The sequence below is a fragment of the Phaethon aethereus genome, assembly GCF_964289735.1.
Source record: "Phaethon aethereus genome assembly, chromosome: 19".
Lineage (NCBI taxonomy): Eukaryota > Metazoa > Chordata > Aves > Phaethontiformes > Phaethontidae > Phaethon > Phaethon aethereus.
Window position 1 is genome coordinate 12,327,141 of NC_138595.1, and position 26,767 is coordinate 12,353,907.

General features: G+C 62.5%; 2 protein-coding genes across 2 annotated transcripts in view; both read left to right on the plus strand.

Annotated features, from left to right (window-relative positions):
- The window catches only part of HIP1 (huntingtin interacting protein 1), a gene marked incomplete at its 3' end in the record, with an annotated part of 50,791 nt that extends 39,633 nt beyond the window's left edge, over positions 1-11,158 (plus strand). Inside the window, exons 9-30 of the mRNA XM_082008497.1 lie at positions 376-433; positions 3,466-3,541; positions 3,959-4,090; positions 4,720-4,817; positions 5,018-5,090; positions 5,509-5,692; positions 5,782-5,870; positions 5,960-6,076; positions 6,166-6,267; positions 7,086-7,280; positions 7,432-7,579; positions 7,738-7,824; positions 7,939-8,046; positions 8,357-8,493; positions 8,600-8,710; positions 8,825-8,883; positions 9,017-9,110; positions 9,492-9,592; positions 9,700-9,805; positions 10,049-10,172; positions 10,391-10,452; positions 11,039-11,158. Of these exons, the coding sequence (XP_081864623.1) occupies positions 376-433; positions 3,466-3,541; positions 3,959-4,090; positions 4,720-4,817; positions 5,018-5,090; positions 5,509-5,692; positions 5,782-5,870; positions 5,960-6,076; positions 6,166-6,267; positions 7,086-7,280; positions 7,432-7,579; positions 7,738-7,824; positions 7,939-8,046; positions 8,357-8,493; positions 8,600-8,710; positions 8,825-8,883; positions 9,017-9,110; positions 9,492-9,592; positions 9,700-9,805; positions 10,049-10,172; positions 10,391-10,452; positions 11,039-11,158 (2,381 nt within the window). The remainder of the gene's footprint in view (positions 1-375; positions 434-3,465; positions 3,542-3,958; positions 4,091-4,719; positions 4,818-5,017; positions 5,091-5,508; positions 5,693-5,781; positions 5,871-5,959; positions 6,077-6,165; positions 6,268-7,085; positions 7,281-7,431; positions 7,580-7,737; positions 7,825-7,938; positions 8,047-8,356; positions 8,494-8,599; positions 8,711-8,824; positions 8,884-9,016; positions 9,111-9,491; positions 9,593-9,699; positions 9,806-10,048; positions 10,173-10,390; positions 10,453-11,038) is intronic.
- Positions 11,159-15,032: 3,874 nt separating this feature from the next.
- LOC309411881 (nuclear envelope pore membrane protein POM 121-like) lies at positions 15,033-25,710 on the plus strand (the record flags this gene model as incomplete). Its single annotated transcript, XM_082008637.1, has 13 exons — positions 15,033-15,343; positions 15,423-15,617; positions 15,939-16,106; positions 18,000-18,080; positions 18,393-18,564; positions 19,632-19,723; positions 20,571-20,641; positions 21,386-21,510; positions 21,911-22,013; positions 22,336-22,509; positions 22,824-24,545; positions 25,261-25,389; positions 25,616-25,710. The coding sequence occupies 13 exons, from the start codon at positions 15,033-15,035 to the stop codon at positions 25,708-25,710; spliced, it is 3,438 nt and encodes a 1,145-aa protein (XP_081864763.1).
- Positions 25,711-26,767: the final 1,057 nt, after the last annotated feature.

Sequence of the window (26,767 nt, forward strand, 5' to 3'; positions counted from 1 at the left end):
GGACTGAGCTGTCCCAGGAGCCTGCCCTGCCGAGCGCCCCTCGGCCATGGGGACGGTGCCCACCAGGACCTCCCCCAGCTTTGGGCCAGCACTGGCTGCAGAACCCACATTCCCCCAGACCTCGAATTGTGGTGGCAGCTGCCTGAACACCAGCTCACTGCCTTTCCCTGTCCTGGGAGTGTCTGGGGGGCGAAAGTGATCCCCTCCTGCAGTGGGATGCTGAGCCCGGAGCATTCGGAGCCCAGGAGGAGGGTGGCCATCTCTGAGATAGATAGTCCCATCCCCGTGTGGCTGTGCCGATGGGTTTTCCCCTGATCCATGTTCTTTCCCGACATGGAGACACCCAGTGATGTTTCTACTTGCTGCTTCTTCCAGGCCTGCCGGCGGATACACTGCAGGGCCACCGGGATCGCTTCCTGGAGCAGTTCAGAAAGTAAGTGCCCAGGCCCGGGGCACTGGCTGTCCCCGCTGCTGGCGATGCTCTGGGGATGCTCCCGGCGTGAAGGGACGCCGGAGCACCCGTGATGGAGACGGGGGAAGCGCAGGAGACAGTCTTGCTTGGGGCTCTGACATCCAGCCCGCTTCAACCTCTTGGCTTTCCCTGGAGCTTCCTCCAGGACAGCTGCTCCGCTTGGCTAATCCACAGCTATTGAATTACCAGATAACGGCCTTATTAATTCTAACGAGGCATTCAGCCACTGACCGCACGTCCAACAATTTAAAACCCTCAAACCCTTTAATTGCACTTTTAAATGCAATTTGCAGTTGACGCGCTGAGATGAAAGTCTGGGCGTCATCTGAGAAGCCAAGCACCGGGGGGGGGGGGGTTGCCGGTGGGGACACCCCAGGGATGCCCCGGGCTGGGTGTTGGGTGAGCAGGGTGCTCAGCACCCTTAGCAGACTTTTCTGCTTGCGATGGGTCTGCTGGGAGAGCGATGCATTGGTAGGAGCAGTGGGGCAGGAGAGTGCGAACAGCGCAGGGAGGTGGTTTGAGATGCTGCTGCGGGAGGGAGGGTCTGCACAAGCCCTGGGGGGACTCATGGTCATGGCGCTGGGGCGGGGGACAGGGAAAAGAGATTTTTCCCTCTGATTCTGTTGAATTTAAAAAAAAATGCCAGTTGCACAAAACTGAGGGAGCTTGTTAAAAGGGATGAAACCTTTGGGTGTTGCAAAGCTGAGGAGGTGCAGTGGAGCAGAGGATGCTGCTGGGTGGTGCAGTGGAGCAGAGGTGGCTTTTGAGTGGGGAAAGGCCATCTCTGGGGGGACACAGATAGAAAAGAGGATAAAGCTCGTGGCACCTATGTCTGTCCCAAATTAAGGTATCAATAAGAGAGATTTTTAAAAGCAACAGATAAAAGGTGAAGGAGGAGAGAGCCAGAAGCAAGTCATGGTCACCCAGTTACCCAAGGCCTTGGACGTGAGAGTGACTGTGATGCTGCTGGAGCGTTGCCAGTGCCCAGGGGTGGAGAAGTGTTGTGGTGCTGACTGATAAAAAGGGCTCCAGGGAGAGGGGAGGGAGGCAGAGGAGGGTCTGACCCAGCGCCTGGCACAGCAGGGAAATGAGGACTGGGAGAGGGTCTTCGTGAAAATGGCAGCATGGGATGGGGTGGATGCTGCTGCATGTGCGAGGTGGGCGTTGGGCTTGTGAGAGGCCGTGAGCTGCTGCAGGGTGATGTGCAGTGGGAGCAAACATGTTTATTTCCAAAAGTTCTGGGAAAAAATGGAACTACCCTGAGAAATGTGGATGACACCGAGCCGAGTGGTGCAGTCGATACGCTGGAGGGAGGGGTGGCATCCAGAGGGACCTGGACAGGCTGGAGGAGTGGGTGCATGCGAACCTCGTGAAGATCAACCAGGCCAAGGGCAAGGTCCTGCAGCCGGGTCGGGGCAACCCCCAGGACCAGCACAGACTGGGGGAGGGAGGGAGGGATCAAAAGCATCCCTGCCGGGAAGGACTGGAGGATACTGGTGGGCGACAAATGGGACCTGAGCCGGCAATGTGCGCTCGCAGCCCAGAAAGCCAAGTGTCTCCTGGGCTGCATCACCAGCAGCGTGGCCAGCAGGGCGAGGGAGGGGATTCTGCCCCTCTGCTCCGCTCTCCTGAGACCCCCCTGGAGCACTGCGTCCAGCTCTGGGGTCCCTGGCACAAGACAACCACTTTAAACTGAGCGAGGGTGGGGTTAGGCTGGACACAAGAGAGAAATGTTGTACCATGAGGGTGGTGAGACTCTGCACAGGTTGCCCAGAGGAGCTGTGGATGCCTCATGCCTGGAAGCGTTCAAGGTCAGGCTGGACGGGGCTTTGAGCAACCTGATGTAGTGGGAGATGTCCCTGCCCATGGCAGGGGGGTTGGAACGGGTGATCTTTGAAGGTCCCTTCCAACCCAAACCATCCTGTGAGTCCATCATCCTATGAGACATGAGGGCAGGTCTCCCTTGGATAAGTAACTGCACAAAGGAGAGAAACAAATGGTTGGGTTTTGTACCAGCGTAGTCAGGGTGTCAGGGTGACCCCCAGTGACGGTGCTGGAACTGGCCTCTCACCGTATTTTAAGAGAGATCAAAAAAGAGTGAAATGCCGTGCCCTCTGGTACCTGACTATTTAGGGTAGTTGAAGTGAAAACTGACCACCAAGAGCAGGGGGAGGATGTCACGGTGCTGAGGGACACAGCTCGATTCAAGGTCACATACTGCAAACCAGCACCCTTGGGAAAACACCAGGCACGGTGCAGAGAGCGGGGTTGTCTGTGGGCTCTGACCACCCAGGGCAGAGACCGTGGGGTGGTTATCGACAGCACCGAGATACTGACTGGGGTGCTGGGGTGGCTGGGAGGGAGGGGAGCCATAAGTGGCATGGCCGGGCACTGCCACTCCTCCCCAAAACTGGAAATCCTGAAGGGAGGTAGCCCTGCTCCTGGGGAGATGCTCCTGCGGGGAGCAGAAGGTGACGGTGCCCTCAGCCCGCTGATGGCCGGGGCCGTGGTGGGAGCAATGGCGATGTTTCTTAGCTGTCCCTTCCAGCTTTGGCCGTGGTGAGGACAGCACAGAGAGGTGGCTGTCCCTTGGTGCGACCCAGTGCAGCCATTCTGCTGCGGTTCGTGGTTTCATAGACTCACAGAGTGAGTTGGGTTGGAAGGGGCCTTTGAAGGTCATCTAGTCCAGGGACCACGGGCAGGGACATCTTCTGCTAGATCAGGTTTCAGGTCCTCCTTTCTGCTCATCAGGTCCTGGGTTTGTGGGAGAAAGCCTCAGCAGTCAGTTTTTGCCAGGGGTGGGAGGCTAGCGGTGGGTTCTTCCCAGGACCCGCTGTGGATTTGGTGGCAGCACACACCACCGTCCCTTCTGGCACAGCGCAGTGGCCTGGTGACACCCCCCTGGAGCCGGCAAGGGGTTGGAGCTACCCACATCTGGGGTGGGGTGTCTGGGCTGGGCAAGAGCCACTCCAACCATTCCGGGCCTCTTGCAGGCTGAAGGACCTCTTCTACCGCTCCAGCAACCTGCAGTACTTCAAGCGGCTGATCCAGATCCCGCAGCTGCCGGAGGTGAGACCCTGTGGTCCCCGATCCCCACGCTCGCTGTCCCCATGGCCAGGAGCAGCAACAGGGCCAGCGGCACTGGGAGAGCACCCACAAAGCGTCGCCTGCCACCTTGCCCAGCTTCCTGGGGCCAGTGGCAACGTGGGGCTCGTGGGCCCTGAGGCTCATCCTTGCACCCCTCCCTGGGTGGGATCCTGTGGGATGGAGCTGCCCCTCTGGCTGGGGGCTGGGATCCCCTCTCGCACCAGCCCTCAGCCCTTGGCGGGGATGGGTCCCGGCTCCATCCCTACGGGTCCTGGCTCCTTTCCCACCGGTCCAAGCACAGTCAGCTCAGCACTGGGGCAGGATTTTGACCAACCGTGCCCGAAGCCCTGTGGCAGTGCCAGTCCTCCCCCACCCAGCCATGCTGCCCTCCCTTCCCAGAACCCTCCCAATTTCCTGCGTGCCTCGGCGCTGTCAGAGCACATCAGCCCTGTGGTGGTCATCCCTGCTGAGGCATCCTCACCCGACAGTGAGCCCATCACAGACCTAGTGGAGATGGACACGGCCTCGCAGGTGAGCCGCCACAGCGCTGCCCGTGCCCTCGGGCTGCGGAGCGGATGGCGGGTGCCCTTTGGCTCTGAGACCGGGGTTACCTCAAAACCGTGGTGGGGGTGAGACAGTGGGGATGGCCTTGGGTGCTGGGGAGCATCACTGCAGGGGGCTGTGTGGGTGCTGGGCGTCGCGTGTGGGTGCTGCTATGTCTGAGCCAGGCTGAATTAATCTCACGGTGCTTCTCTCAGTGGTTTGGTGCCCTCCAGTGATGGCTGGCTGGAGACGTTTGGCTCCCCAGCATCACGCCTCAGCTCCACGTCCTTGCATTAGGTCTTCACGCCCCTCTCCACAAAGGGTTGTCCCCTGGCTCTGAGTGTTTTGGGAGGGGAAGGGGCGTGCGGTGATGTGGCTTTGGGGATCTTCCCCCTCCCCAGGAGTTAGGTGGGGACGCACCAGAGATGCTCCATGTTCAACACATTCAGCGCCCTGGGAGCTGCGGGGGGGATCCAGCCCCGGTGTCCAGGCAGCACGAGCAGGCAGCAGCCCTGCGGCACGTGGGCTGGCTCAGTGGTGCTGCCAGGGACGTGGCGAGGATGAGGGCTTCTCGGCGGTGGTGGGTTCACTCCAGGTCCACGCTGCTCTCCCCACAGAGCCTGTTTGACAATAAGTTTGACGACATCTTCGGCAGCTCGTTCAGCAGCGACCCCTTCAACTTCAACAGCCAGAACGGGACGAACAAGGATGACAAGTGAGCAGTCCCGGTGGTGCTGCGGAGGCGGCCGGGATCGGACTGGGAGCTCCCTCCCTGGCACGGCACCCCAGATGCCTGCCAGGCTGCGGCACAGCAGCCGCGGTGGCACCGGGGATGCCTCCCCTCCCAGGACGCATCCCCACAGCTCCGGCGCAGCTGGCAGCACTGAGGGTGTACCCCGTCTCTCTCCTTCCCAGGGACCGGTTAATTGAGCAGCTTTACGGGGAGATCGCAGCCCTGAAGGAGGAGCTGGAGAACTTCAAGGCCGAGGTGGGTGACAACCATCTGGTGGCGTCACGCAGCGAGCACCCATGTGGCGGTCCAGGGGCAGGATGAGACCCGGCAGCTCACACTGGGAGTGGGACTGGTGGGGTGGTGGCTGTGTCCCTGGGTGGGCAAGGCGGTGAAACCGTCTGTCTGTCCTGCCCTGTCCCCGATGGCCTCTGCATCCCTGGCGCAACCATCGCTGCCCATACGGGGGTCCCCAGGTGTGCTGGGGGAAGCTGCGTCCCTGCCGGGGGGCCCGGGCTCACCCCCACTGCCCAGCACCCTCAGAGCTTCACGCTGCTGCTTTTGGGGCTCTGCGGGATGCTACCCATGGGGTGGCCACCAGACAGTGCCGGCGGGCATCAGACAGTGCCGGCAGCCACCGAACGGCACCGGGAGCTGCCCGCCTGCCGTCCTGCAGAGCGCACGGGGCGCGGTGCAGCTGCGCGGTCGTGCCAGCGAGCTGGAGGCCGAGCTGGCCGAGCAGCGGCACCTGAAGCAGCAGGCGCAGGACGAGAGCGAGTTCCTGCGCACAGAGCTGGAGGAGCTGAAGAAGCAGCGGGAGGACACCGAGAAGGCGCAGAGGAGCCTGACAGAGATCGAAAGTGAGCTGGGAAGAGGCGGCACCCGCCGGGGGTGAGCCCTGGGGCGGGGGTCTCGGGTGCTCACCTCAGCATCCCTGCGCGCGTGGCAGGGCGGGCACAGGCCAACGAGCAGCGCTACAGCAAGCTGAAGGAGAAGTACAGCGAGCTGGTGCAGAACCACGCTGACCTGCTGCGGAAGGTGGGCTCCCCAAAATCCCCCCGGCATCCAGTTTCCAGCCGTGCCCCCCGACACCGGGGGTGGCTGAGCTCCCTCTCTGCCCTCGCCAGAATGCAGAGGTGACCAAGCAGGTGACGGCGGCCAGGCAGGCCCAGGGGGACGTGGAGAGGGAGAAGAAGGAGCTGGAGGACTCCTTCCAGCGGGTGAGCGAGCAGGCTCAGAGGAAGGTGAGTAGGATGGGGGTGGACACGCCAGGGATGGGCGGGGGGCTCCCCCCTGGGGCACTGGTGCCGGCAACCTCTCTCCTTGCCCGCAGTCTCAGGAGCAGGCAGAGGTGCTGGACACGCTGAAGCGGGAGCTGGCAGCCAGCAGACAGGAGCTGCAGGTCCTGCAGGGCACCCTGGAGTCCAGCGCGCAGGTGAGAGCCCGCGGGTGGCCCCTGGCACCCCCGCGCCGGGACGGGCAGCCCGGGCAGAGGGGACGTCTGCCTGCTGTCGCGGTGCTTGGGCGCGGTGTTACCCGTCCAGGAGGCATTATCCACCGCTGGCCTGATGACCAACTCCCTGTCTTCTTCCTCCCCACATCTAGATGGGTTTAATGATCATACCAGGGAGTTTAATGATTCCAGGTGCAGGAGCGTGCGGAGCAGCAGCCTCCAGCAGCGGGGACAGTTGAACAAAATCCCTGCAAGAGCAGGCTCAGGCAGGGTGGCTCTGCCCGCTGTAAAACCCGGGCAGGGAGCCTGCCATCACATCGCAAGCCTTCGCACAGGCTCGCTGCCGTGTCAGAGGGTATTTCATGCCTGCAAAGCTGTGGAGGACAGCAGGGGTTTCCAGGCTTGTTGTAGAAGGTAGAAGCTGGCAGGAAAATGGAGCTGCCCATCCCTGGGGTGGGCAGACATGCTGCAGCAGGATGGGGATGGGGATGCCGGCTCCGGGGCCAGCAGCCAGCACCCTTCATCTGCTCCTCCATCAGGATGCTGGCAGTCATAATAAAAGTGAATTTTCACTGACAAAAGCGAAAGGGCTCCCCAGGGAGCCTCAGCTCACCCCAGGCGATGCCGTCAGTGCTGCAAGAGTGCTGCAGGGCTGCAACCTGCACAGGCTCTAACCTGCACGGGCTGTGACACACTGAGCAGGGATGGTCAGGATGGCCCAAGCCCAGACCATGAGCAAGTCCCCGAACTGGAGAGTTCGCCTTCAGTACAGCCCCCACCGCTGTTTCGTGTCCACCCAGGCGGGAGTGGAGCAGAGCACACGGATCGCCGGCCTGGAGCAGGAGAGGGACAGCCTGAGCCAGGCGGCAGAGCGGCATGGGGAGGAGATGGCCGCCCTGCGGGCCGAGCTGCAGCAGCTGCGGGACACGCTCAGCCATGAGCAGGAGAGCAGCAAGAAGGAGCTGGAGTCGTTGCAGACGCAGCTGAGAGACAAGGTACCCCAGGGGCACCACTGGCACTGAGCATGCTGGTATCCTCCTCCCTGCCGAGCTGTGGGGTTTCGGCAGAGCTGGAGGTAGCGGTGGGGTGCGGGGGTGATTCCCAGCCGGTGCGGCGGCGGCCGTGACGCCCTCGCCGGCTTGGCAGGAGAGTGGGGAGCGGGCGCTGCAGCAGCGCCTGGCCGAGGAGCAGTTTGCCCTGCTGCAGGGCACCGCACGGGAGGCAGAGCGGATGGTGCAGGATGCCCTCGGTCGCCTGGAAGATCCCGCTCACATCAGCTGCACTGGCTCGGCCGGTGAGTTCCCTGGTGCTTGCCAAACCTGGTGTTATCCCAATCTGCCGCCACGCAAAGCCCCCTCCTTGCTGTCCTCTGGGCCGTGCTGGCGGCAGAGAGCAGCCGTGCTGCACACAGGGATGCCCCGCGTTTGAGTCCTGCCCTCTGCCTGCCTGCAGATTGCCTCCTGTCCAGGACGCTGGCTGCCTCCGAGTGCGTGGAGCGGCTGCGGGACGCACACGGCAAATACCTTTCCAATCGTGCAGGTGAGAGCCGGCAGCCCCAGGCAGGGGCTGGGGGAAGGGGGCAGCTCCGGCACTTGTGGGGCAGGTGGGCAGCGCCCGCTGGGGCTGAGGCGTGTGCCCGCTCTCCTGCCGCAGCCGTGGGCTCCCTGCTGCCCTGCCTGGCCCTCTTCGCCCACCTCGTCAGTGACACCCTCCTGCAGGGCAGCGCTACCTCCCACGTGGCCCCCATGGAGCCCGCCGACCGTGAGTGCTGCCCGACGGGGCGGGCAGGGGCTGGGCAGGGGCTGGGGTGGGCAGGGTGCCAGAGTGGGCAGAGGCCACTGCAGGCAGGGGACCGGGTGGGCAGGATGCTGGGGCAAGTAGGATGCTGAGGTCAACAGGATGCTGGGGTGGGCGAGAGCAGGCAGGGGCCAGGCAGGGGCTGGGCAGGGCAGGATGCTGGGGTGGGCAGGAGCAGGCAGGGGCTGGGCAGGGCAGGATGCTGGGGTGGGCAGGGGCCGGGCATCTCTGTCCCCGCGTGTGGCACCCTCAGCCTCTTGCGCTGCCCACGCAGGTCTGCTGGAGATGTGCAAGCAGTGCGGCAACGAGGCCATGAGCTACCTCAGCGCCCTGCAAGACCCAGGGATGGTGGAAGGCGCCGACTGCAGCCTGGTGACAACCTGCCTGGGCCGGATCAGCGCCATCGGGGAGGTGGGTGCCCCAGGAGGGCTGGTGGGATGGAGTCAGGCTGTGGTGGGCACCGCCGGAGGGTCTGTGACGCCCCTGGATGGTCCCTTTTGTCCTGTCCCGTCCCCAGGAGCTGCGGCCCAGAGGGCTGGACGTCAAGCAGGAGGAGCTGGGTGACCTGGTGGACAAGGAGATGGCAGCAACAGCAGTGGCCATCGAAACAGCAGCTGCCCGCATCGAGGTGAGGTTTGCTGCATGCCACAAGGCACCCATGGGCGCCGTGCCTGCTGGGACCACTGGCACAAGGCCAGGACAGTGCACGGGGCTCAGCGCAGCGTTTCCCCCACTCTACCAGGAGATGCTGAGCAAGGCACGGGCTGGTGACACTGGGGTCAAACTGGAAGTGAACGAGAGGTGAGCGGTGGCCGGGGCACTGGAGAGAGCCGGGCCGGCAGGATGGGGCCCTGTGCCGCAGGCAGGGTGGTTACCCCGCAGCTCTGGGGTCTCCCTGCCCCACAAGTGGGGCTCAGCGGGGTTTGTCTCACAGGATCCTGGGCTCCTGCACAGACCTCATGCAGGCCATCCACATCCTGGTCCTGGCCTCCAAGGACCTCCAGAGAGAGATCGTGGAGAGTGGACGGGTGAGCCGGGGGCAGGGATGCGGGCAGGGGTGCAGGCAGGGCACGGGGCAGCAGGTGCTTGGGCAGCCGGGAGTCACCGCGCACTCGCTGGGGACGTGCTGCTCCGAGCCTTGGCCTGTCGGGGCATCAACACCGGCTGCCAGGAACCCCTGCGCCAGCCCGGGGGCCTCACCCTGGCTGTGGTCCCTGGGGTGTCACGGAGATCCCTGATCGCCCCACATAGGGGACCCCGTGACCCCCCAGGTTCAGTTTCTCCCCAGCTCCCACACCCATCCTAAATGAAGCCCTGACTTGCTCCCTTCCCCTGAGAGCAGGGGCTTAGGGATCCCGGGCCCCGCCACCCGCTGTCCCCAGTGCGTGACCGTGCCTTTCCCGCGGCAGGGCGCGGCGTCCCCCAAGGAGTTTTACGCCAAGAATTCCCGCTGGACCGAGGGTCTCATCTCCGCCTCCAAGGCCGTGGGCTGGGGTGCCACCGTCATGGTGTAAGTGCCACCGTCACCAGAGCAGGGATGGGGCAGCGGGGTCCTGCCGTCCCCACAGGGAGGGGACGGGAGCAGCGGGAGGATGCTCCAGCCCTGCCCTCCTGCAGCGACGCTGCCGACCTGGTGGTGCAAGGCAAGGGGACGTTCGAGGAACTGATGGTCTGTTCCCGGGAGATCGCGGCCAGCACCGCCCAGCTGGTGGCAGCCTCCAAGGTAGGAGCCCGGCGCCGCAGGTGGCTCCCGCAGCCCTGCCTGCATCGCCCAGCAGCTCCCCTGCCTCCCTGCCTGCACTCGGCTCTGGGAGGTGCTCCATCCCCAAGCAGGCAGCAGCGAGGCTGCTCCCCTGACCGTGGTTTGGTGTGACCCTGGGGCACCACGTGGACACCCCAAACTGTGGGGCTGGTCTTCTGCTCGCCCGGCGGGGTGTAAGCGCACCCCTCCTCACTGCCCCGGCAGGTGAAGGCAGATAAAGACAGCGCCAACCTTTGCAAGCTCCAGCAAGCCTCCCGGGGCGTCAACCAGGCCACGGCTGGCGTGGTGGCCTCCACCAAGGCTGGGAAGTCTCAGGTGGAGGAGAAAGGTAAGTGCAGGGGTGCAGGAGCATAGACCTGCCCCAAAGCCTGTGCTCTTCACGCTCGCCGTCTTCAGTTGGCTGTGCCACAGTGGTCTCTGCCTGCGGCTGCCCCTCGCTGCCTGCGTATCCTGTGGTGGCAAAACCTGCCAGCGGCGTGGGAGCTGCCAGGGGGTCTGAGCTGGGGAGCAGAGCTCGAGGGGGGCTGGCGGCGTCTTCCTCCACAGACAGCATGGACTTCTCCAGCATGACACTCACCCAGATCAAGCGTCAGGAGATGGACTCGCAGGTAGGACATTCCCCCATGTTTTTGGGAAACACACCCTCTGGTGCCTCGCTTAGGCTAAGGAGAGGCTGCCCAGGCAGTGAGAGGGGTGGGGGGGGCACCCCTGCCCGGCTGCCTGACCCTGGGCAGCACCAAGTCGTGGGGGAAGCCCAAGGTGTGAAGGCAACAGATGGGTTTACCCAGGAGCCGCATGCAGTTGGTCCTTGAGCCTTCCCCGACACTGTCCCCATCATGGCGCAACAGCCCATGACCTCCCCCTTCTCCTGCGTACCCGCAAGGCTGCCCCACAGCACCCACCCCCACCTGGCACAGGACATCCCTGGGGAATTCCCCTTCCCTGGGTGCCCATGCAGGTCTCTCTGCTTTCACCTGCCTGCACAGGCAGTGCCCACCTGAGCTCGATCCCCTCCTCAGGACCACTTGCCATCGGAGCACTCATGGGATGTACCTCGGTGGTCTTTGGGCTCGATATCGGGAGATAACGGGTGTGAGAGGGGGGTGCCTAGCCTAGCCCGGCTCCGTGCCCGCTGGAGCACCCAGGTGCTGTCCCAGGGCACAGGGTGGCCATGGCGTGCATGATGTCCTTCAGGTGCGGGTGCTAGAGCTGGAAAACCAGCTGCAGAAGGAGCGGCAGAAGCTGGGGGAGCTGCGCAAGAAGCACTACGAGCTGGCAGGAGTGGCGGAGGGCTGGGACGAGGATGGTGAGTAGATCCCAGTCCTGCTCCAGCCAGGAAGCTGCACTGGGAAGGAGTGGGGCAGGATGGGGAAGCCCTGTCTGCAGTCCAGGCAGCAAGCAGGCATGGGTTTCACTTTGGCTGGCAAAAGCAGAGCCTGGGGATAGTCAGCACAGATGGGCAAAGCCACGGGGCCCCTGACCTGTGCAAGAGCTTGTGGGACTTGCATCACCCCTGGGCAGGGTGCTTGGGTGCTGCTGGGGCTCTGCGACCTTGCGAAGCCCTGGGGTCCCAGGGGGATGGGGCGGGGGGATGCTGGGGGGTACCGTGTTGCTCCACACCCCCTTACCCTCTCTTCCCCTCTCCAGCTGCGGATTAATGCCTGCAGCAGAAGCAGCCCACAGGGGACACCCCCACGGTGGGCTGCGACCCAGCTCGGTGCAGCCTGTTGGGAAGATCCACAAAAAAACGGTGCAGAAGCCACCCCGAAGCACACATCCTCTGCGTCCGCCCTGCCAAGAGCCGCCTCCAGCACCGGAGTACCGAAAGCTGCCTGGAGAGACCCCGGAGCTGGGAGCGAGGGCTCGCCGGCCTGACGCCAGCCGCAAACCGCACGTGTATTTATTAGAGCTGCTTGGGGGTAGGGGGGGGCTTCCGGGGGGGGGTCTTTAACCCTTTAGTTTTGTTTTTGCACAGATTTTCAGAACCTTTTGAGCCGGCTCTGGCTGAGCGAGAGCAGTCAGGTTTCTTTCGCCTCTCGCTGCTTCTCCAAGCCTTAACCCGGTCCCTGGCTCGGCGCAAACATCCCTCCCCCCCAGGGAGCCTGCTGTGGTGCCAAGGGCCCTGGGGGTGCAGCCGGGTCAGGAACCAGCTTTTGGGGTGCTGCTGGGCTTGGTGCTAGGTGTGCTCCCTGCTCCAGCGGGGGCACAGAGTGCCTTTGGCCGCACAGGATGAGGGGAGCGTTCCCATGGGACAACCCAGCTGGTGAGACCGGGGTGCCGGCAGCAGCACCGCGAGCAGCCGGCAATGAGGACGGAGTGGGGCAGGCAGCAGGAGGGGTGCTGCCGTGAGCTCCTGCCCTGCCATCCCAGGTCCCCAAATGCCCCCTTCACCCTCCCTGAGCTGGGCTGCCCTGCCCCAACAGATCACTGTGTTCACGCCAGCAATAAACCCTCCGCAAGGTGCTGGGCGCGGGTTTGGGCAACCGTGGTGCCACCACACAAGCCACCAGCTCCTGGGGATGGGGGGTGGCTCTAGGGCAGCAGCACAGAGGGCTTGGGGTGCAGGTGGGGTGCCCCAGAACCAGAACACGCTGAAGCCAGAGTGAGCAGCTCCCTGTGCCAGCTCGCTCTGGGCTGGTGCCACCCCTGTGTCCTCGCCACCCTCTTCGGTGCATGGGGGATCACTGCCGGCACTGCCATGGGCAGGGGTGGCCATGGGGCTGGCACCGTCCAGAAAACCTTTGTGCCTTGCAGCCGGGGGCTTGGAGGGCAGGGGGGTGTCTGCCAGCTCTGGGCCCCGCAGCTCATCTCGCTGTGGCGGGGACGGTGGCCTCAGACTGCACAGCAAAGTCCCTGTCCCCCACGGACGCCCGCATGGTCCTGCTGGTGCCCCTTGCGGGGCCAGGGTGTCCTTCCCGGCCTGGCAGCATCGCTGCCTGCACCCTGCCTTCGGGCAGCTGCCACTTCCCGGGGGGAGACAGCTAGACCAGACCCCTCGAGGTGCTGGGGGTGCAGGACTTGGCCTTTCTCCCTTTAGGAAGTGGTGGCATCACCCAGAGTGGCTGAGTTGTCACCATGTGCTTTCCCCGTGACGTCCCTCAGCCCTTGGCTGGCACTCGCAGCAGTGGGACCCGCCTGCATCCCCCTGCCTGGCCAGGCCATCACCATGGCCTCAGGGCTGCCACGCCCTACGCACAGGAGAGTGCAACTGTCCACCATGCAGGGACCCGATGTCCCTGCATCCCCCAGCCAGCCCTGCTGCCAGTACAGCTGCTCCGTGCCCCCAGCCTGCCGGGGACCCTTTGGGGAGCTCGGGGCTCCCCCCCAGGGCACGCACTGCCTCCCCACACCCTGGCACGGCCATACCCCGACCCACACCGGCTCCCCTCCGGATGCAATACCAACCATCCCGTTCTTGCAGGACACAGGGAGCCCCAAAACCCTCCCCGGTCTTTTAGGGGGGAGTCTCGCCTGTGTGGGGTACCCCCAACTACCTCAGGCCTCCGGGCCGGGTCAGGGCTGGGGTGCAGCAAGGGGGTCGCAGTGGCGGTGGGGGCTCGGGGACGGCGGCACTGCTCTTGGCCGAAACCACTTATCCTCCTTTTTTGTATCTTGGCCGGGCGCTGGCGGGAGGATGTCCCCGGCGCAGTCCCCAGAACTGGCGGCTGGTGACGGGGATGGCGGGGATGGCCTTCCGCTGCGGGTTGGGTTGATTTTTTTTTTCATTGTATAATAGTAATTACTACGTTGTGTGTTTTCGATTTTTCAATAAAGCCTTCAGCCCAGCCCTGCCGGCTCTGGGGTGGTTGGCAACTGGGCTGTGTCACCATGGGGGTCCTGGGCTCTGCCCTGACGGGTGTGCTCAATGCCCCCAAAAAATAACTTGGGGAGATGCTGTCGGGGTGACCTGGGTGATGTCCTGGTGATCATGTCCCCCTCCCAGTTCTGTCCCCAGGGCCACCCTGCACATCACCTCTGTTGTTCCTTGGGAGGGGACGAGGACCTCGTCCCTGCTGAGCCCTGAGGAGCAGCGGTGGCTTTGCCCTCCCCACCACCCGGTCACTTCCTGGGGGGTGACACCGCAGTGGAGGGGCTGTGCAGACCGCCCTGCCTCCCCTGCCCTCCCCAGCTCACCCTGGCGGGGCCATGGCACAGGGGTCCTGCTGCTGGGTGGCCCGTGGGGGCTGTGACTGGGGGGATGCTCAGGGGAATGTCCTCTGGCAGGCGTGACGCTGCAGCAGGACATCACGCTCCTGGGGTGCCCCCCTCCCTGGGCAGCACCCAGCCTCCCCTGCCCTGCCCGGGCCACCCAGCCCCCCCCGGGCTGCAGAAGGCCCCGTGACAGGCTGTCCCCACACCCATGGTCTGGTCCCACGGTCTGCGTGGTGCATGCCGTCCTGCCAGGGTCCCCTCCTCTGCAGGACATGGGACACCCCTGTCCCCTGGAGACCCAGTGGCACAGCCAGTGCACGGAGTGGCTCATCCCCAGCCCTGCCCCGCAGAGCAGGCTGGTAGTGGCGGTGGCACCCTGCAGCTGGGGCCTGGGGACGGGCAGGCCACGCAGGCCACTGGCAGCGACCGTGGACAGGCAGGAGCAGGCAGGTGCCGAACTGGGGCTCTGTGCCCGCAGCTGCCTGCAGCGCTGGGTCACACGCGGTCAGGTATGGGGTCAGGGTGGGGGCGTGTGGGGACACGCAGGGGACCAGAGTGGCTGGGACAGGGGGGACACAGAGGCTGGAAGTAGGGGGGGCTGTCAGGGACCGATGGGAATGGGGCCACAGGGGTCGGGATGGCAGCGAGGACACTGGCTTTGGAGTGGGGATGGGGAAGCGGGAATCTGTGTGGGGGAGACGCGGTGGCCAGGGTGGGCCGGGGGGGCTGGGGTCAGGAGGACACGGCAGTCGGGGTGGGGGACACCCGAGGGTCAGGGTGGGGACACAGGCACGTGGGCCGGACTGGGGATGCGGATGGGGGACACTGGTCGAGCGGGAGGACGCGGGGGACAGGGTGGGGTCACACACGGGTGAGAGCTGGGGCGCGGCGCAGGGAGACAGGGTGGTCGTGGCGGGGACACGCAGAGAACGAGGGCTGGGCGCGGGGGGTACGGCCGCGCCCGGAGGGGCTGGCCTCGCCCACCTGGGCAAGCCCCGCCCCGCCCCAGAGAGGCCCCGCCCCCGCCGCGCAGGGCATGCCGGGCGGCCGCGGCTGGCGGGTGGCTCGGCGCGGCTCGGCGGCCATGGCGGGGGCCGGGCCGGGCGCGGGACGCGGGGGACGGCGGGGCACGGTGGCGCTGGCGGCGGCGCTGGCCCTAGCCCTGGCCCTGGCCTGCCTGCTGCTGCGGGGCGCGCTGCTGGGCGCGGCGGCGCTGGGCGCGGCGGGGGCCTGGTGCGCCATGCGGCCCGGCCCGCCCGCGCCGCGCCCGCCCGGGAAAGCCGCCGCCAACGGGGGCCCGGTCGCCGGCTCGGGCCGGCCCGCGAGGGCCCCGCCACTCCGCCTGGGGTAAGCGCGGGGGCGGGCTGGCGGGAGGGCGGCGGAGGGAGCCCCGCGCCCGGCGGCGCTGACCCCTCTGTCCCCGCAGGGCCCCGCCGCTCGGCCCGCGCCGCCGCTACCCGCTGCCGCAGGCCCGAGGCGCCGTGCCGGCTGGCCTGCCCGCCGCTCGCCGGGAGGGCTGCTCGCCCCGCAGCGTGCCCTGGGCTCGCCGGGCCGCTCCGCTCCGCAGCCCCGTCACCGTGAGGATCGCCCGTCCGGCCGCCGGCCTGGCCCGCTCCCCAGTGTGAGTACGGGAGCGGGGACCGGGCCCCTGCGGCCTCGCCTCCCGCGTGGTCAGCGCCGAAGGCGTTTCACCCTGATGGGCCTGAGCGGGGCCGGGAAGCCAGTTCCCTGGCCCTCAGCCGGCTGGGCTGCCCGGAGCAGCCCTGCTCCGTCCCCATGCCGAGCGCTGCCGCGGTGCGGGGAGGATTGGGCAGTCCAAACCTCCTGGAGAGGCTTTGCGGGAGAGCCCTCTTCCCAATCCCATGGAGGCAGCCGGGGTGCTGGGTGGGGGCGTCTTGCTCTGGGGATCCCAGCTGTCCTAATGCCTTGCTTTGCCTCACAGCCTGGAGCAGCTGATCTCACCCGTGGCCTTCCCGGCCAACAGCAGCCTGGACCCATGTGCAAAAGAGACTGTGCTGAATGCCATCAAGGAGAGCAGGAAGAGGACTGTGGAGGAGGAAGAGGAGGAGGACGACCAGGCGTTTGGGAATGATCAGGAGAGCAAGAGAAGGTAATAAGCCAGCAGTCCAGGTCACCGCCAGTGCATTGGGAAGGTCGTAAATGGGGGTAGCGCTTCAATGGTGACAAATGGGATGTGTCCAAGAGCATGCCAGGCCCGGTGTGACCAGGAGTCTGGGTTGGAAAAGGGGTGTGGGAAATGAACCGCAGAGAGGAAGCACACCCCATCACCTGGCCCTCGGGGCTGTGTCGGAAAGTCCTCCGAGACTTTGTTTTGTCCTTGAGATCAAAGGGATGTGGTTTAGGTTTTTGTCTGGGCAAGCTTGTGGGTCAAGCGTGTTCCCCTGTGTTGCTGGGGTTGGGAGAGGCTGGGATGTGGTTTGAGGAAGCCAGGCAGGGCTCCCTGGCAGGGGAGTGGCTTCTGTCATCATGGGGCTTTGCAGACTGGGGAAACGTGGGAAATCCTGGTATCTGCTGTAGGCTTATCGTCTCTATCCTTTAATCAGCCCCAGGCTTCCAGGAGAGACAGGATCCCCAAGACTCACAGCCCCAGGTGGAAACATTGCACTTTAAAAGATGCGCATGCTTCCTTTGTGCTCTGTAGTTAGCAGAAGGAGGTAGAAACACAAGGGTAAACAAGAGTCGCTGTCTTCTGCTTTTGTTAGTCAAGGTCAGCAATTTCCAGCTCTGAGCTTGAAGAAATGAAGGTGCAGTGCCTTTGCCAGTGCTCTGGCAAGGACAAGGTATAAATCCTGGGTGCCAGGGTCTGCCAGAGCCTTTCTAACTGCCTGGGCACAGCACTGCCTCGCCGTTCTCCCCTCCTGTTTTTCATCCTTTCCACTTGTGTACACGGAGGCCATTTGCCTCATGCCCTTCTGTCCCTTGTGTGCTGGGGCTGCCTGCCTGGGCTTGAGCAGAGGAGCTGAGAGACCACAGAAGAGCAGTTTGGGCAGTGCCAAGGCACTTTGCCACGCGTGCTGCACTGGGGCTGCTAGCAGCAGGTGAGGTGGCCCTGAGAGCAGCGGTTTGCAGGGAGCCACTGGCTGCCTTCCTGCTGTGGCAGGGAGTGCTGGCCTCTCCTCCGTCACTGGATTTCCCTCTACCTTTACCTCAGCTTGGTGAATCTGAGCCCTACAAGAGCTGTGCAGGGCAACAACAGGATGGGTGCACAGACAGGGTCAGCTTGGGTGTTTTTCTTTATTCTATTTTTTTAGCATGCCAATACCCAGCTGTGCCACAGAAGCCAATTTTGAAGGCATTAAAGCCTGGCAAGCACAAAGAATGCTTGTAGGCAGAAAATCCTGCGACCTCTGAGGGCAGAAAGGAGCCTGCATCAGCTGGAGAGCGCTGGATCGCCTGTGCGATGGGGTCAGCGTGCTTGAGCTCAAGGGAAGCGCTTGGGCTAAGTGACAGGGCTGATCGTACACCTTCAGCTCTGCTTTGCAGCAGGGTTTGCTTTAAGACTTTCAGACTTCAGATCTTCACTGAGTCGTTGTGGGAAGGGGGATTTGGTTTCGGACTCAAACAGTCCAGGGCACTGGCTAGGAAGAGGTAGGAGATCTGATTTTCAGAGCTCAGGTCCATTCCAGAAATTAGCTGCTTAGACTCTCTGAAATGTTTTGGCTTAGAATAACAGATTTGAGCAAAGATTTCATTACATCAAAACTGCTCTGCCAAGCAGGCAGCTGGTGGAGCTGCTGGTGCTTGGGAGGAGGCAGCTTAGGCTAAGAGTCAGCGATGATGGGACCAGGTGGAGAAAAAATCCACAGGAAGATGTGGATGGGGAAAAACTCTGTCCTTGGGTATTGGGTGACAAGAAAAAAGCAAGGTTTGTGCATTCTCAGTGCCGAGCCTGCCTGGAAGGGGTCTTCTCCCAAGGCTGGGAGGGCAGCCCCTGTCTCAGCCGCCTCCACACTACCACAGTCTTCCGCCCTCTCTCCCGCAGGCGCCACGATAGCAGTGGAAGTGGGCAGTCGGCGTTTGAGCCACTGGTAGCCAACGGTGCCCCTGCCTCTCTCATACCCAAGTAAGTGCCCATCAGGCCAAAAGCAACTGCTGGGAGGGGGGTCCAAAGGCCTGCAGGCTTTGGAAAAGGCACTTGACTTTCACATGCAGAGCCCAGCTTCAGGAGAGAGCAGGAGAGGTTGTGGCCGTGCCTTCGGTCTGTCATCCTGAGCACAGGCTGGTGGCCGTAAGGGCTATGCTGCTGCTGAGGCCTCTGTCCAAGCCCTGCACTGTGTGGAAAGAGCGGGGTTGCTTTCTTCCACCTGCCCCACATTTAAAGGACATGTGTGCAGAGTGGTGAGGACCTCATAAAATCTTCTTTAACCTCTTCTAGGCCTGGGTCTCTGAAGAGGGGCCTTGTCTCACACTGCCCAGATGACTGCTCAAACAAGAGGTCACGCACCTCTTCCATGAGCTCCCTCAACAATACGTATGCTGGTGGGATCCCCAGCTCCATCCGCAACGCCATTGCCAGCTCCTACAGCTCCAGCCGGGGCCTCTCACAGGTAGGAAACACCCTGCTGAAGGCAGTGCCAGAGCCCAGCGCAGAGTGGCTTGACCCTCCTCCGGGACTGCCCCATGTAACTCAAATTCTGAGCTCATAAGAGGAGAGTGGTGTCGCTGGGTGCCTGCCAGCAAGCACTGCACAGAGTCTCCAGTGCAGCTCAGCTGGGCAGTTTCATGTCCTCATGGGTGAGGCAGGCTGCTGAGCCGGCTTCAGCAGGCAGCAATGTTCCTTGTCCTTCGATGCACGCTGCTGGGGGAGTCTCCTGGGGGAGGATGAGCTGTCCTGCTGCAGTGCTTGTTTCACACCGAAGCAAGAAGGAGGGGGTTTTTTTTCCCTTCCCTAGCCAGTCTGCTAGGGTGGATAGATCAAGGTGAAAGCAAAAAAAAAAAAAAAAAAAAAAAAATCACTTTGCTGCACTGCCACCTTTTCAGCTGAAGTCAGCAAGTATTGGAGCTGTGCACTCCCACTTCGACACAAGTCTCCTCAGCAGCTGCTGAGCTGTAATAAATCACTGTTTACATCCTGGGTCAGGCTTGCAGATGTGACAGTAGGATATAGCCATGACTAATGGAGCACTGCAGTCTGTGTGGGGAAAGGTTTCCTCCAGGATATGTTGGTAGGGAAAGGTTTCCTCTGGCTGGGGTGAGTCTAAAATCTTTTGAGGTGGGATCCATCCGCTCTGAGCTCCTGGTGAGGAAGTGGCCTGCTCATACCAGAGCAGCCCTGCGCATGTGAGGGCACCTGAGGCAGCCAGGCAGCCTCTGCCTGTGCCACATGAAAGCAAGAGCCGGCATGTGACCAGCAGCATCGTCCCTCCCCATCCTCTCAGCCAGGCTGTAACAAGCCTGGAGGCCGCTTGTTGCCAGAGTGGATTCAGTTTGGGGTGGCCAGACTTTGCGCTCCATGGAATGTGGAAAGGAGTTAAGCAGTGTTGAAGCAAGAGAGGCTTTGGGCTTTTTAGCCTGGGAGATGGGATTTAACCTGTGGGCAAGCAGGAGGATGGGAGGCTGTGTTCCCTTGTGGGCCCCTGTACTAAGTTACTGCTGGTCACGCTCTGCATTCCAGCTGTGGAAGAGAAGTGGCGTGAGCATATCTCCACTGTCCAGCCCAGCGTCCTCCCGCTCCCAGACACCAGAGTGGCCTCTCAAGAAAGCCAGGTAACTAGCCCGGCGAGTGCCTGCTCATCGATGCCAGCTGGGAAGAGAACCAGTTGCCTTCTGAGCCATCCTGGTGCCCGAGTCCTGCTCTCCACCAGAGCTGGGACAGTCCAGGCCCCTTTCTGAGACATGGCTGCTGGGTCACCCACTGGTTTGGCAAACCTCTTGTTGTGTCCATTGATGTCCCTGCCTCCTTGTTACACTGTGGTCGCAGTGGCAGCGCCATCCCTGCCATCCTCCCCAGCCAGATTAGAGATTTAAGGGCTCAGATTGCTGCGGAAGCGATGTTGCCTTTTGGCATTGTTGTGGCTCGGGTTGCTGGTTGCTGAAACATTGGGCAGAGACAGGCCCTGATTTTTGCCGTCTCCTCAAAATCAGTTCATGGGAGCTGCAGTAGGGTTGTATTTTTAGCATTTGCCTCAGAGCACAGGCCCTCGTTCTCCTCTCTCCTGGCTTAGAGAAGGAACTGATGTTACGTCAGAAGTAAAATGGACACAACTGCCCGCCCTGGCGATGGAGTGGGTCCAAGCCAGGGACCTGTGAGTGGCAACGGCTCCTGTCCGGGACCCCTGGCTGCTGCCCTGAGGCTGACTTGCCCTGTGGAGAGTGCACAGGCTCGGTGGCCTGAGCGACCTGGGGTCCTAGGGAGGGGAGCAGCTACTCTACCTGGAGCCTCTTTCGGGCTGATGCGGTGAGGGCAAGGCAGTTGTCCTGAGGTCTGTTGATTGGTGGAGACAACGAAACACACCAGGGATGCTGGTGGGAGTCCTCAGCGTGTTCAGTCTTGCCCCTGGGGACGGGGCCAAGCCTGGAGTTGATCCTAACTGGCTCTCTCCCACTTGCACAGGGAAGAGGAGTTGCATCGCTCCAACACTTCCACTCCAGTGAAATCGGACAAGGAGCTGCAGACAGAGAAAGGTGAGCGTAGGTGGGCCCCAGCTCTGTGCCCGTGTTGGATGGGCCACCGGTGCGAGCGAGGAGCAGGACAGGAGGTAGCTGAGGTCTGCAGGTGGGATTGGCTTGAGATGTCACCTCGAAATTAGGAAGCTGGTCCCAAGGCAATGAGTGGCACTTTTGCTGGCCTCAGCGACTGCCCTAAAGGCATTTCCAGGTGATAAGCCAGGGGTGCTGACAGTGTGAGAGTGCTAGCCTATGCTTGGGAGCTGGCTTGCAAGGGGGAACACCAGCCCCCAAGCCAGCACAGGTTCAGGTGTCAGCCTTGGGGCAAGATCTGCTGTGGTACAAGTAGCACCCTGATCAGATTCCAGGCTGAGCTTATTCCAATGCTTCTTCCGCTAAAATGGAGAGGAAATCCTTTGTGCCCATTGCAGACAAGGTCCTGTGGAACAGCACTAGATGTGTCTCACACAGGTTGCATGGTTTGTGGTTTGGGCAGGCAGTGTGCAAGGATCATCCGTGGAGGTGGGGAGGGGCCACTGCCCTGCAGAGCCCCAGCAGGCTCTTGTAACAAACTGCCCTGGGATGTGTTGTGGCCAGCTGCTCTTCCAGGGCATCACAGCCTTGTCCTCGGCTTAAAGCCGTGCCCCTAGCTCTGGCCTCTGCGATGGGTCATCCAGAGAGGAGTCAGAAGGGACAACCCCGTTGGTACAAGCCAAATGCCTCCTCTGCCCAGAGCAGGTCCTGACTTGTCTCCTTCTGTAGTGGTGGAGACACCCGTGCGGAAGAAGCAGAATTCCCTGAGCCCACGGTCCATGTCCGGGAGCAGTGGGAAGCGCAAGCGGAAGATCCAGTTACTGTCGTCTCGTCGCGGGGACCAGCTAGCGCTGGTACGTCGCTGTCTCGCAGCCCCTTTTGCCCTCCTCTGGCGATAGAATGTGCTCACTGCAATTTCTGCAGGGCTGGGGGGAGACTGACCTGCCTGCCCTCAGGAAGGAGGCCCCGTCCTTGGCCGAGTGGGAAGTGACGCTATCCCCAGCCCCAGTGTCTGGTGGGCTGTGCGTGATTGTGCTGCCTGCTGCCGGACCAGGTAATGGCCTGGGGAAGGCCTGCCGTGCCCTCAGCGCCAAGGCGGGGGCCAAAATGAATGGGGATCGGAGCTCCGCGGTAGCGTGCTGTGGCAGAACCACCTGCTTCACGGGTCTTGCGACGGCCAGCCTTCACCACATGTTCAGAGAAGCTCTGCCAGCTTCCCTGAGAAGGAGCTAAGCCGCTGCTCTCTCTTGGCAGCCCCCGCCACCTCAGCTGGGCTACTCCATCACATCGGAGGACCTGGACGCGGAGAAGAAGGCAGCGTTGCAGTGGTTCAACAAAGCCTTGGAGGATAAGGCTGGTAAGGGCAGACTGGGAATGTGGAGAGGACAGCAAGGAGTAGGAACCCAGGGCTAGGGCTGGCAGGGCAGTGGAGTGTCTGCCTAGCGCAGGCTGGGGAAGCTCCTTGGTCAGTCCTGCTTGGTCCTCAGGTCTGGGGATGCTCTTGGTGCTTCAGACTCAGGAGAGCTTGTGCCCCAGAGTCCCCAGGGTGGTGGGTGAAGTTCCCCAGGGCTGGAGCTGTGGGACGTTCATGCAGTTTCCCTACCTGCTGGGGAAGCTCTGCTAAGGGGTAGTCCCCTACAGCGAGTTGTGGGTCCTGATTTCTTGCTGCTTCTCAGTAGATGCCGTCCCCAGCACCACTGCAGAGACTACATCTGTGTCCAGGCCGCTGGCATTTGCCATGACCTCCCCGGGGCCTGCGTCTGCCTCGACAGCTCCTGCCGCAGCCAGCACCAATGCGCTGCTGGACAGCTTGAAGAAGATGCAGGGTGGCCAGGCTGTGCCCGTGCCAGCAGGTGAGGAAGAGTAAGGTCATCAGAGCAGGACTTTGACAGAGCAAGGCAGGTGCTGTGTGGAGCTCTGCATGGCCTTTGTGGGAGGCAGGTAGCAAAACTCTCTGCTCAAATGCTCTGCTGGCAGCGGAGCTGGCAGGCAGGTCTTGGGGGGGCTTGAGCTTGTGGTCCTGTTGGCAGCTGCAGTAAGCGTGGAGGGCTGGGTCTGTCTGGTACAGGCTGTTCTGGGAGCCTTTGCAGCAGTGGGGTGGGTGCCTGGCAGAAAGTGTCTGTAGGTGACCCTCTGTCCCTAAATAAGCTCTCTCCCCCTTATCCAGACTCAACTGGAGCTGCAGTAGCATCCCAGCCGCCTTCATCAGCTGCACAGCTGCCCACTCCTGCTGTATCGCTGGAGTTGAGTTCTCTGCCTGCCACCTCTGCTGATACCAAACCTGTGCCTGTGAGCACGGCTGCCCCTACTGCCGCCCCTGCCTTGGGGGTGCAGGCCCCCAGCAGCCTGGCACCTCCTGCGTTCACGGAGCTGGGCCAGACCCCCAGCAAGCCTTCCTCCTTCCCGAAGCCAAGCATCCTTTTCGGGATGCTGAACACCCCTCCTGCCAGCCAGCCGGCAATGACTGCGGCTGCTGCTGTGCCCAGCACAACCGCTGCTGTGCCCGGCACGACCGCTGCTGTGCCCACCACGACCCCTGTCTTCAAACCCATCTTTGGTGCTTTGCTGAAAAGTGAGAGCACAGCACCCTGTACGGCTGTTGTCTCTGCCGTGGTCACCGTGTCTGCAAGCTCAGGCCCTTCCTCGACATCCTCCACCACCACCATGTTCAAGCCTATCTTCGGCAGCATCACCACAGCTTCATCTCCAGCGAAGGCCTCTCCTTTCGCCTTCAAGCCAATGTCACAGCCAGCCTTGGCCACAGATCTGCCGGCAGCCTCCACGACTACCCTGGCAGGATTCACAGGTCTCCCTAATGTTATCTTCACCACCGCAGCTACAACTGCCACCACTCAGAGTTCCTCCACAGATGCCACCATTAAACCCGTCTTCAGCTTTGGACTCAACCCGCCCACTTCCACCAACCCCACCACCAACTTGACCATCACCACTGCCACATCCACCAGCACGTCGCAGCCCTTCCTGTTTGGGGGCCCAGCCAGCTCCGTTCCCAGCACAGAAACCAGCTTTGCCACCCCAGGGCCCGTGTTCCAGTTCGGAAAGCCACCTTCAGCCACGGTCACTGCCACTACCAGTGTCCCAGGAGGCCCTCCCTTTGGCCAAGCACCTTCAAACTCGACGGCTTCTACCACCACTGTGGGCTTTAGCATATTTGGGGGCACCACGCTGACCTCTTCTACCCCAGCCACCACAGGTCAAACGACACTGACATTTGGCTCCTCCGTTTCAGCTTTTGGCAGTTCCTTCAGCACAGGCACGAAGCCACCACCGCCGTATCCCAGTGCAGCGAGCCAGCCCACCTTCAGCACGAGTGCTGCAGAGACCCAGCTGCCTGCCAGCAAGCCTGCTGCTGGCCCCGTCAGCTTTGGCCCTCCATTCAGTTTTGGAGCACCCACAGCCCAGTCCACTGCTCAGCCGGCATTTGGCAGTGGTGCTCAGCCAGCCTTTGGCACAACCAGTGCCCAGGGCTCCTTTGGCACCAGCAGCACCCAGGCAGCATTTGGGACCACCACTTCGGTCTTCGCTTTTGGGACAGCCACCTCCACCACTGCCAGCTTTGGTTCCACCACCCAGACCACAAGCAGCAGCACCGGCACCGCCATCTTTGGCACCACTCCTTCTCCTTTCTCCTTTGGGGCGACCACCCAGCCAGGCCCCTCTGCCAGTGGCTTTGGAATTGGCACTCCTGCCCTGAGCAGTGGCTCTCCCAGCGTGGCATTCAGCTTTGGGGCTGGGCAGAGTGGGGCAGCCCCAGCAGCAACGCCATTCGGCTCTTCCCTGACGCAGAGTGCATTGGGTGCACAGAATCAGAGCACGCCCTTTGCCTTCACTGTGCCCAGCACACCCAACAACAAGCCCGTGTTTGGAGGTGAGCTGGGGTGGATGGGCCTTCGCGGGGGGTGAAGGGCAGGGCAAGGTTTAGGCAGCAGCTTTCCTGCCCGACCTTGCTGAGCTCCTCGGGCTCGGCAGCCCTAGAGGGGCTGGTCCTTGTGCCGTGCAGGGACAAGGCGCTTCCATCACAAGTTGTCTGGGTCCCCAGCCCTCTGTGGTGGAGGAGAATCCTTAAATTCTGCTCCTTGGCCCCTTTGAATGCACCAGCTCCCTGGCTCCGTGTGAGTGCAGAGCCCAGCCAGGTGCCCTACAGAAGCCAAGGTCTTGCCAGGGCTTAAAAGCAATCTGGAGCTTCTTGGCAGGTAGAAACACTGCCAGCCAGCAATTGCAATCGCTTCCCACTCGCTCTCTGAGGTTTTCCCTACTACTTTGCACCCTCTCTGGGCTGCCTTACCTCCCACAAAACTGAAACCCACATGCTGAGCAACTACTTGATCTAGAAAGACAGAGGCCTTTGTTCCTCCCTGGCCTACAAATCCTTCTGTGCTGCCCTGCTGGCAGGAGAGTCCACGGATTACCATGAGCGTGCAACTTCTGCATTAAAAGGGCTTCTGAAGAAGCTGGTCCCCGAGGACTGTGGCCCACAGATCTCCCATCAGGAGCTGAAGCCTCCTGCGGGTGCCACCAGCTGCCAAAGGCCAGGCTCTTCCTCCTTTGCCGACCCTGGCTCATACTGGTGTGTTGTTTTCCAGGAACTCCTGCGCCCACCTTCGGGCAAAGCACACCCGTCCCGGGTGCAGTGGGGAGTGGAAGCAGTAGCCTTTCCTTTGGGACACCCAGCACTCCTGCCTCGGGCTTCGGAGGAGTTGGCGCTTCCTTCGGTAAGGAAGGAGCTGGTGCTTCGGCTGTGGGGAGCTGATGGGTCGTGTCCCCTTGGGCTGGGGATGGTGGAAGGGCTAGGCTGTGCTCTGGGAGCCAGCTCGAGTGGTACCTGCTGGGCTCCGGGGGATACAAAACCTTCCATTTCCCCCGGTATGGGGATTATGCTGCCCCCCGCACCAGCTGCCAGTGAGGCTGCAGAGACCTGAGCGACCTTTCTGCCTCCAGGTTCGTCCACCCCCGCCTTCTCCATCGGGGCAGGATCCAAGACGGGCGCTCGCCAGCGGCTGCAAGCGCGGAGACAGCACACCCGCAAAAAGTAACCTCTGGTGCTGCTGGGCCCCACCGCCGGCCTGCGCGAGAAGCCCGTGCGCACGCGTGGGTCTGGTCTGGAGTGGCCCCTGTGGCGGGACCAGTGGTGATGGGGCCAGGCACCCGTCTCTGATGCCAGCCGGAGAACTGTGCTGGGTGGCAGTGACCGGATGGGATGGGATGGGATAAACCAAACTCTTCTTACTTGAACAGTTCCACAGCCAAGGCTGGATGAACCTCTGTACATATCTGCAGCGTTTCCTCCCTCACTTTAATTTGCCATCTTTCATAACATGTAAATCTTTACCCATTTGCTTCTTCGAGCTGTTCCTGTGTCCTCCTCCCCAGCCCCCTGACCATCAGCTCCCTGCCCCGCGGCACGGCAGCCGGCCGAGCTGCATGTCCCCGCTCGGAGCCTGGCTGGAGATGTGCTGCATTCCTGCCGGCCATGGTTCCAGGCTGCTGAGGGTTGCCGTCTTCACCAGGTCCCAAAATCTTTCCCCAGAATCTTTTCCCAAAATCTGTTTCATGCCATGGCCTGGTGAACACGCTCCCTCTGGAGGGCCCTGCTTTGTTGCTGTCCCTGCAGAACACGAACTGGGGGTTAGTGCCAGCCTGGTGTGGGCGTCTCGGTGCCACGGGTCACCAGCTCGGCTTCTGCAGCTGGGTGATGACCCCCTTGCTGTGACTTAATCTGCCATCAGACCTCCAGCCGAGGATGCGCCATAGCCAGGGCCCTTGGCTGGAGGCGCGGGGTGAGGATGGGGGTCCCTCCACCCCTCTCCCAGCTGCTGAGCAGCCTCCCCCAGCTCTTGCTGCTCCCCACCCTGCTCGTGTAAAGCCCCTTCTGTTTTGCTTTATTCGTGCTCCCCTTTTGATGCGCTCATTGAATCGAGTTTGGAGGAAGAACTGAACCGTGTGTGTGGCGGCATGTTGGTTATGCCGGATTTGCTGTTTGGAGTTTCTTTTTTTGGGGGGCGCCTGCCCCTTTGCGGGGGATGCGCCCTGGCTAATTGGGTGTTGACAGTAGCATCACTGCGTGGCTGCTCGTGCTGGGGGAGTTGTCCC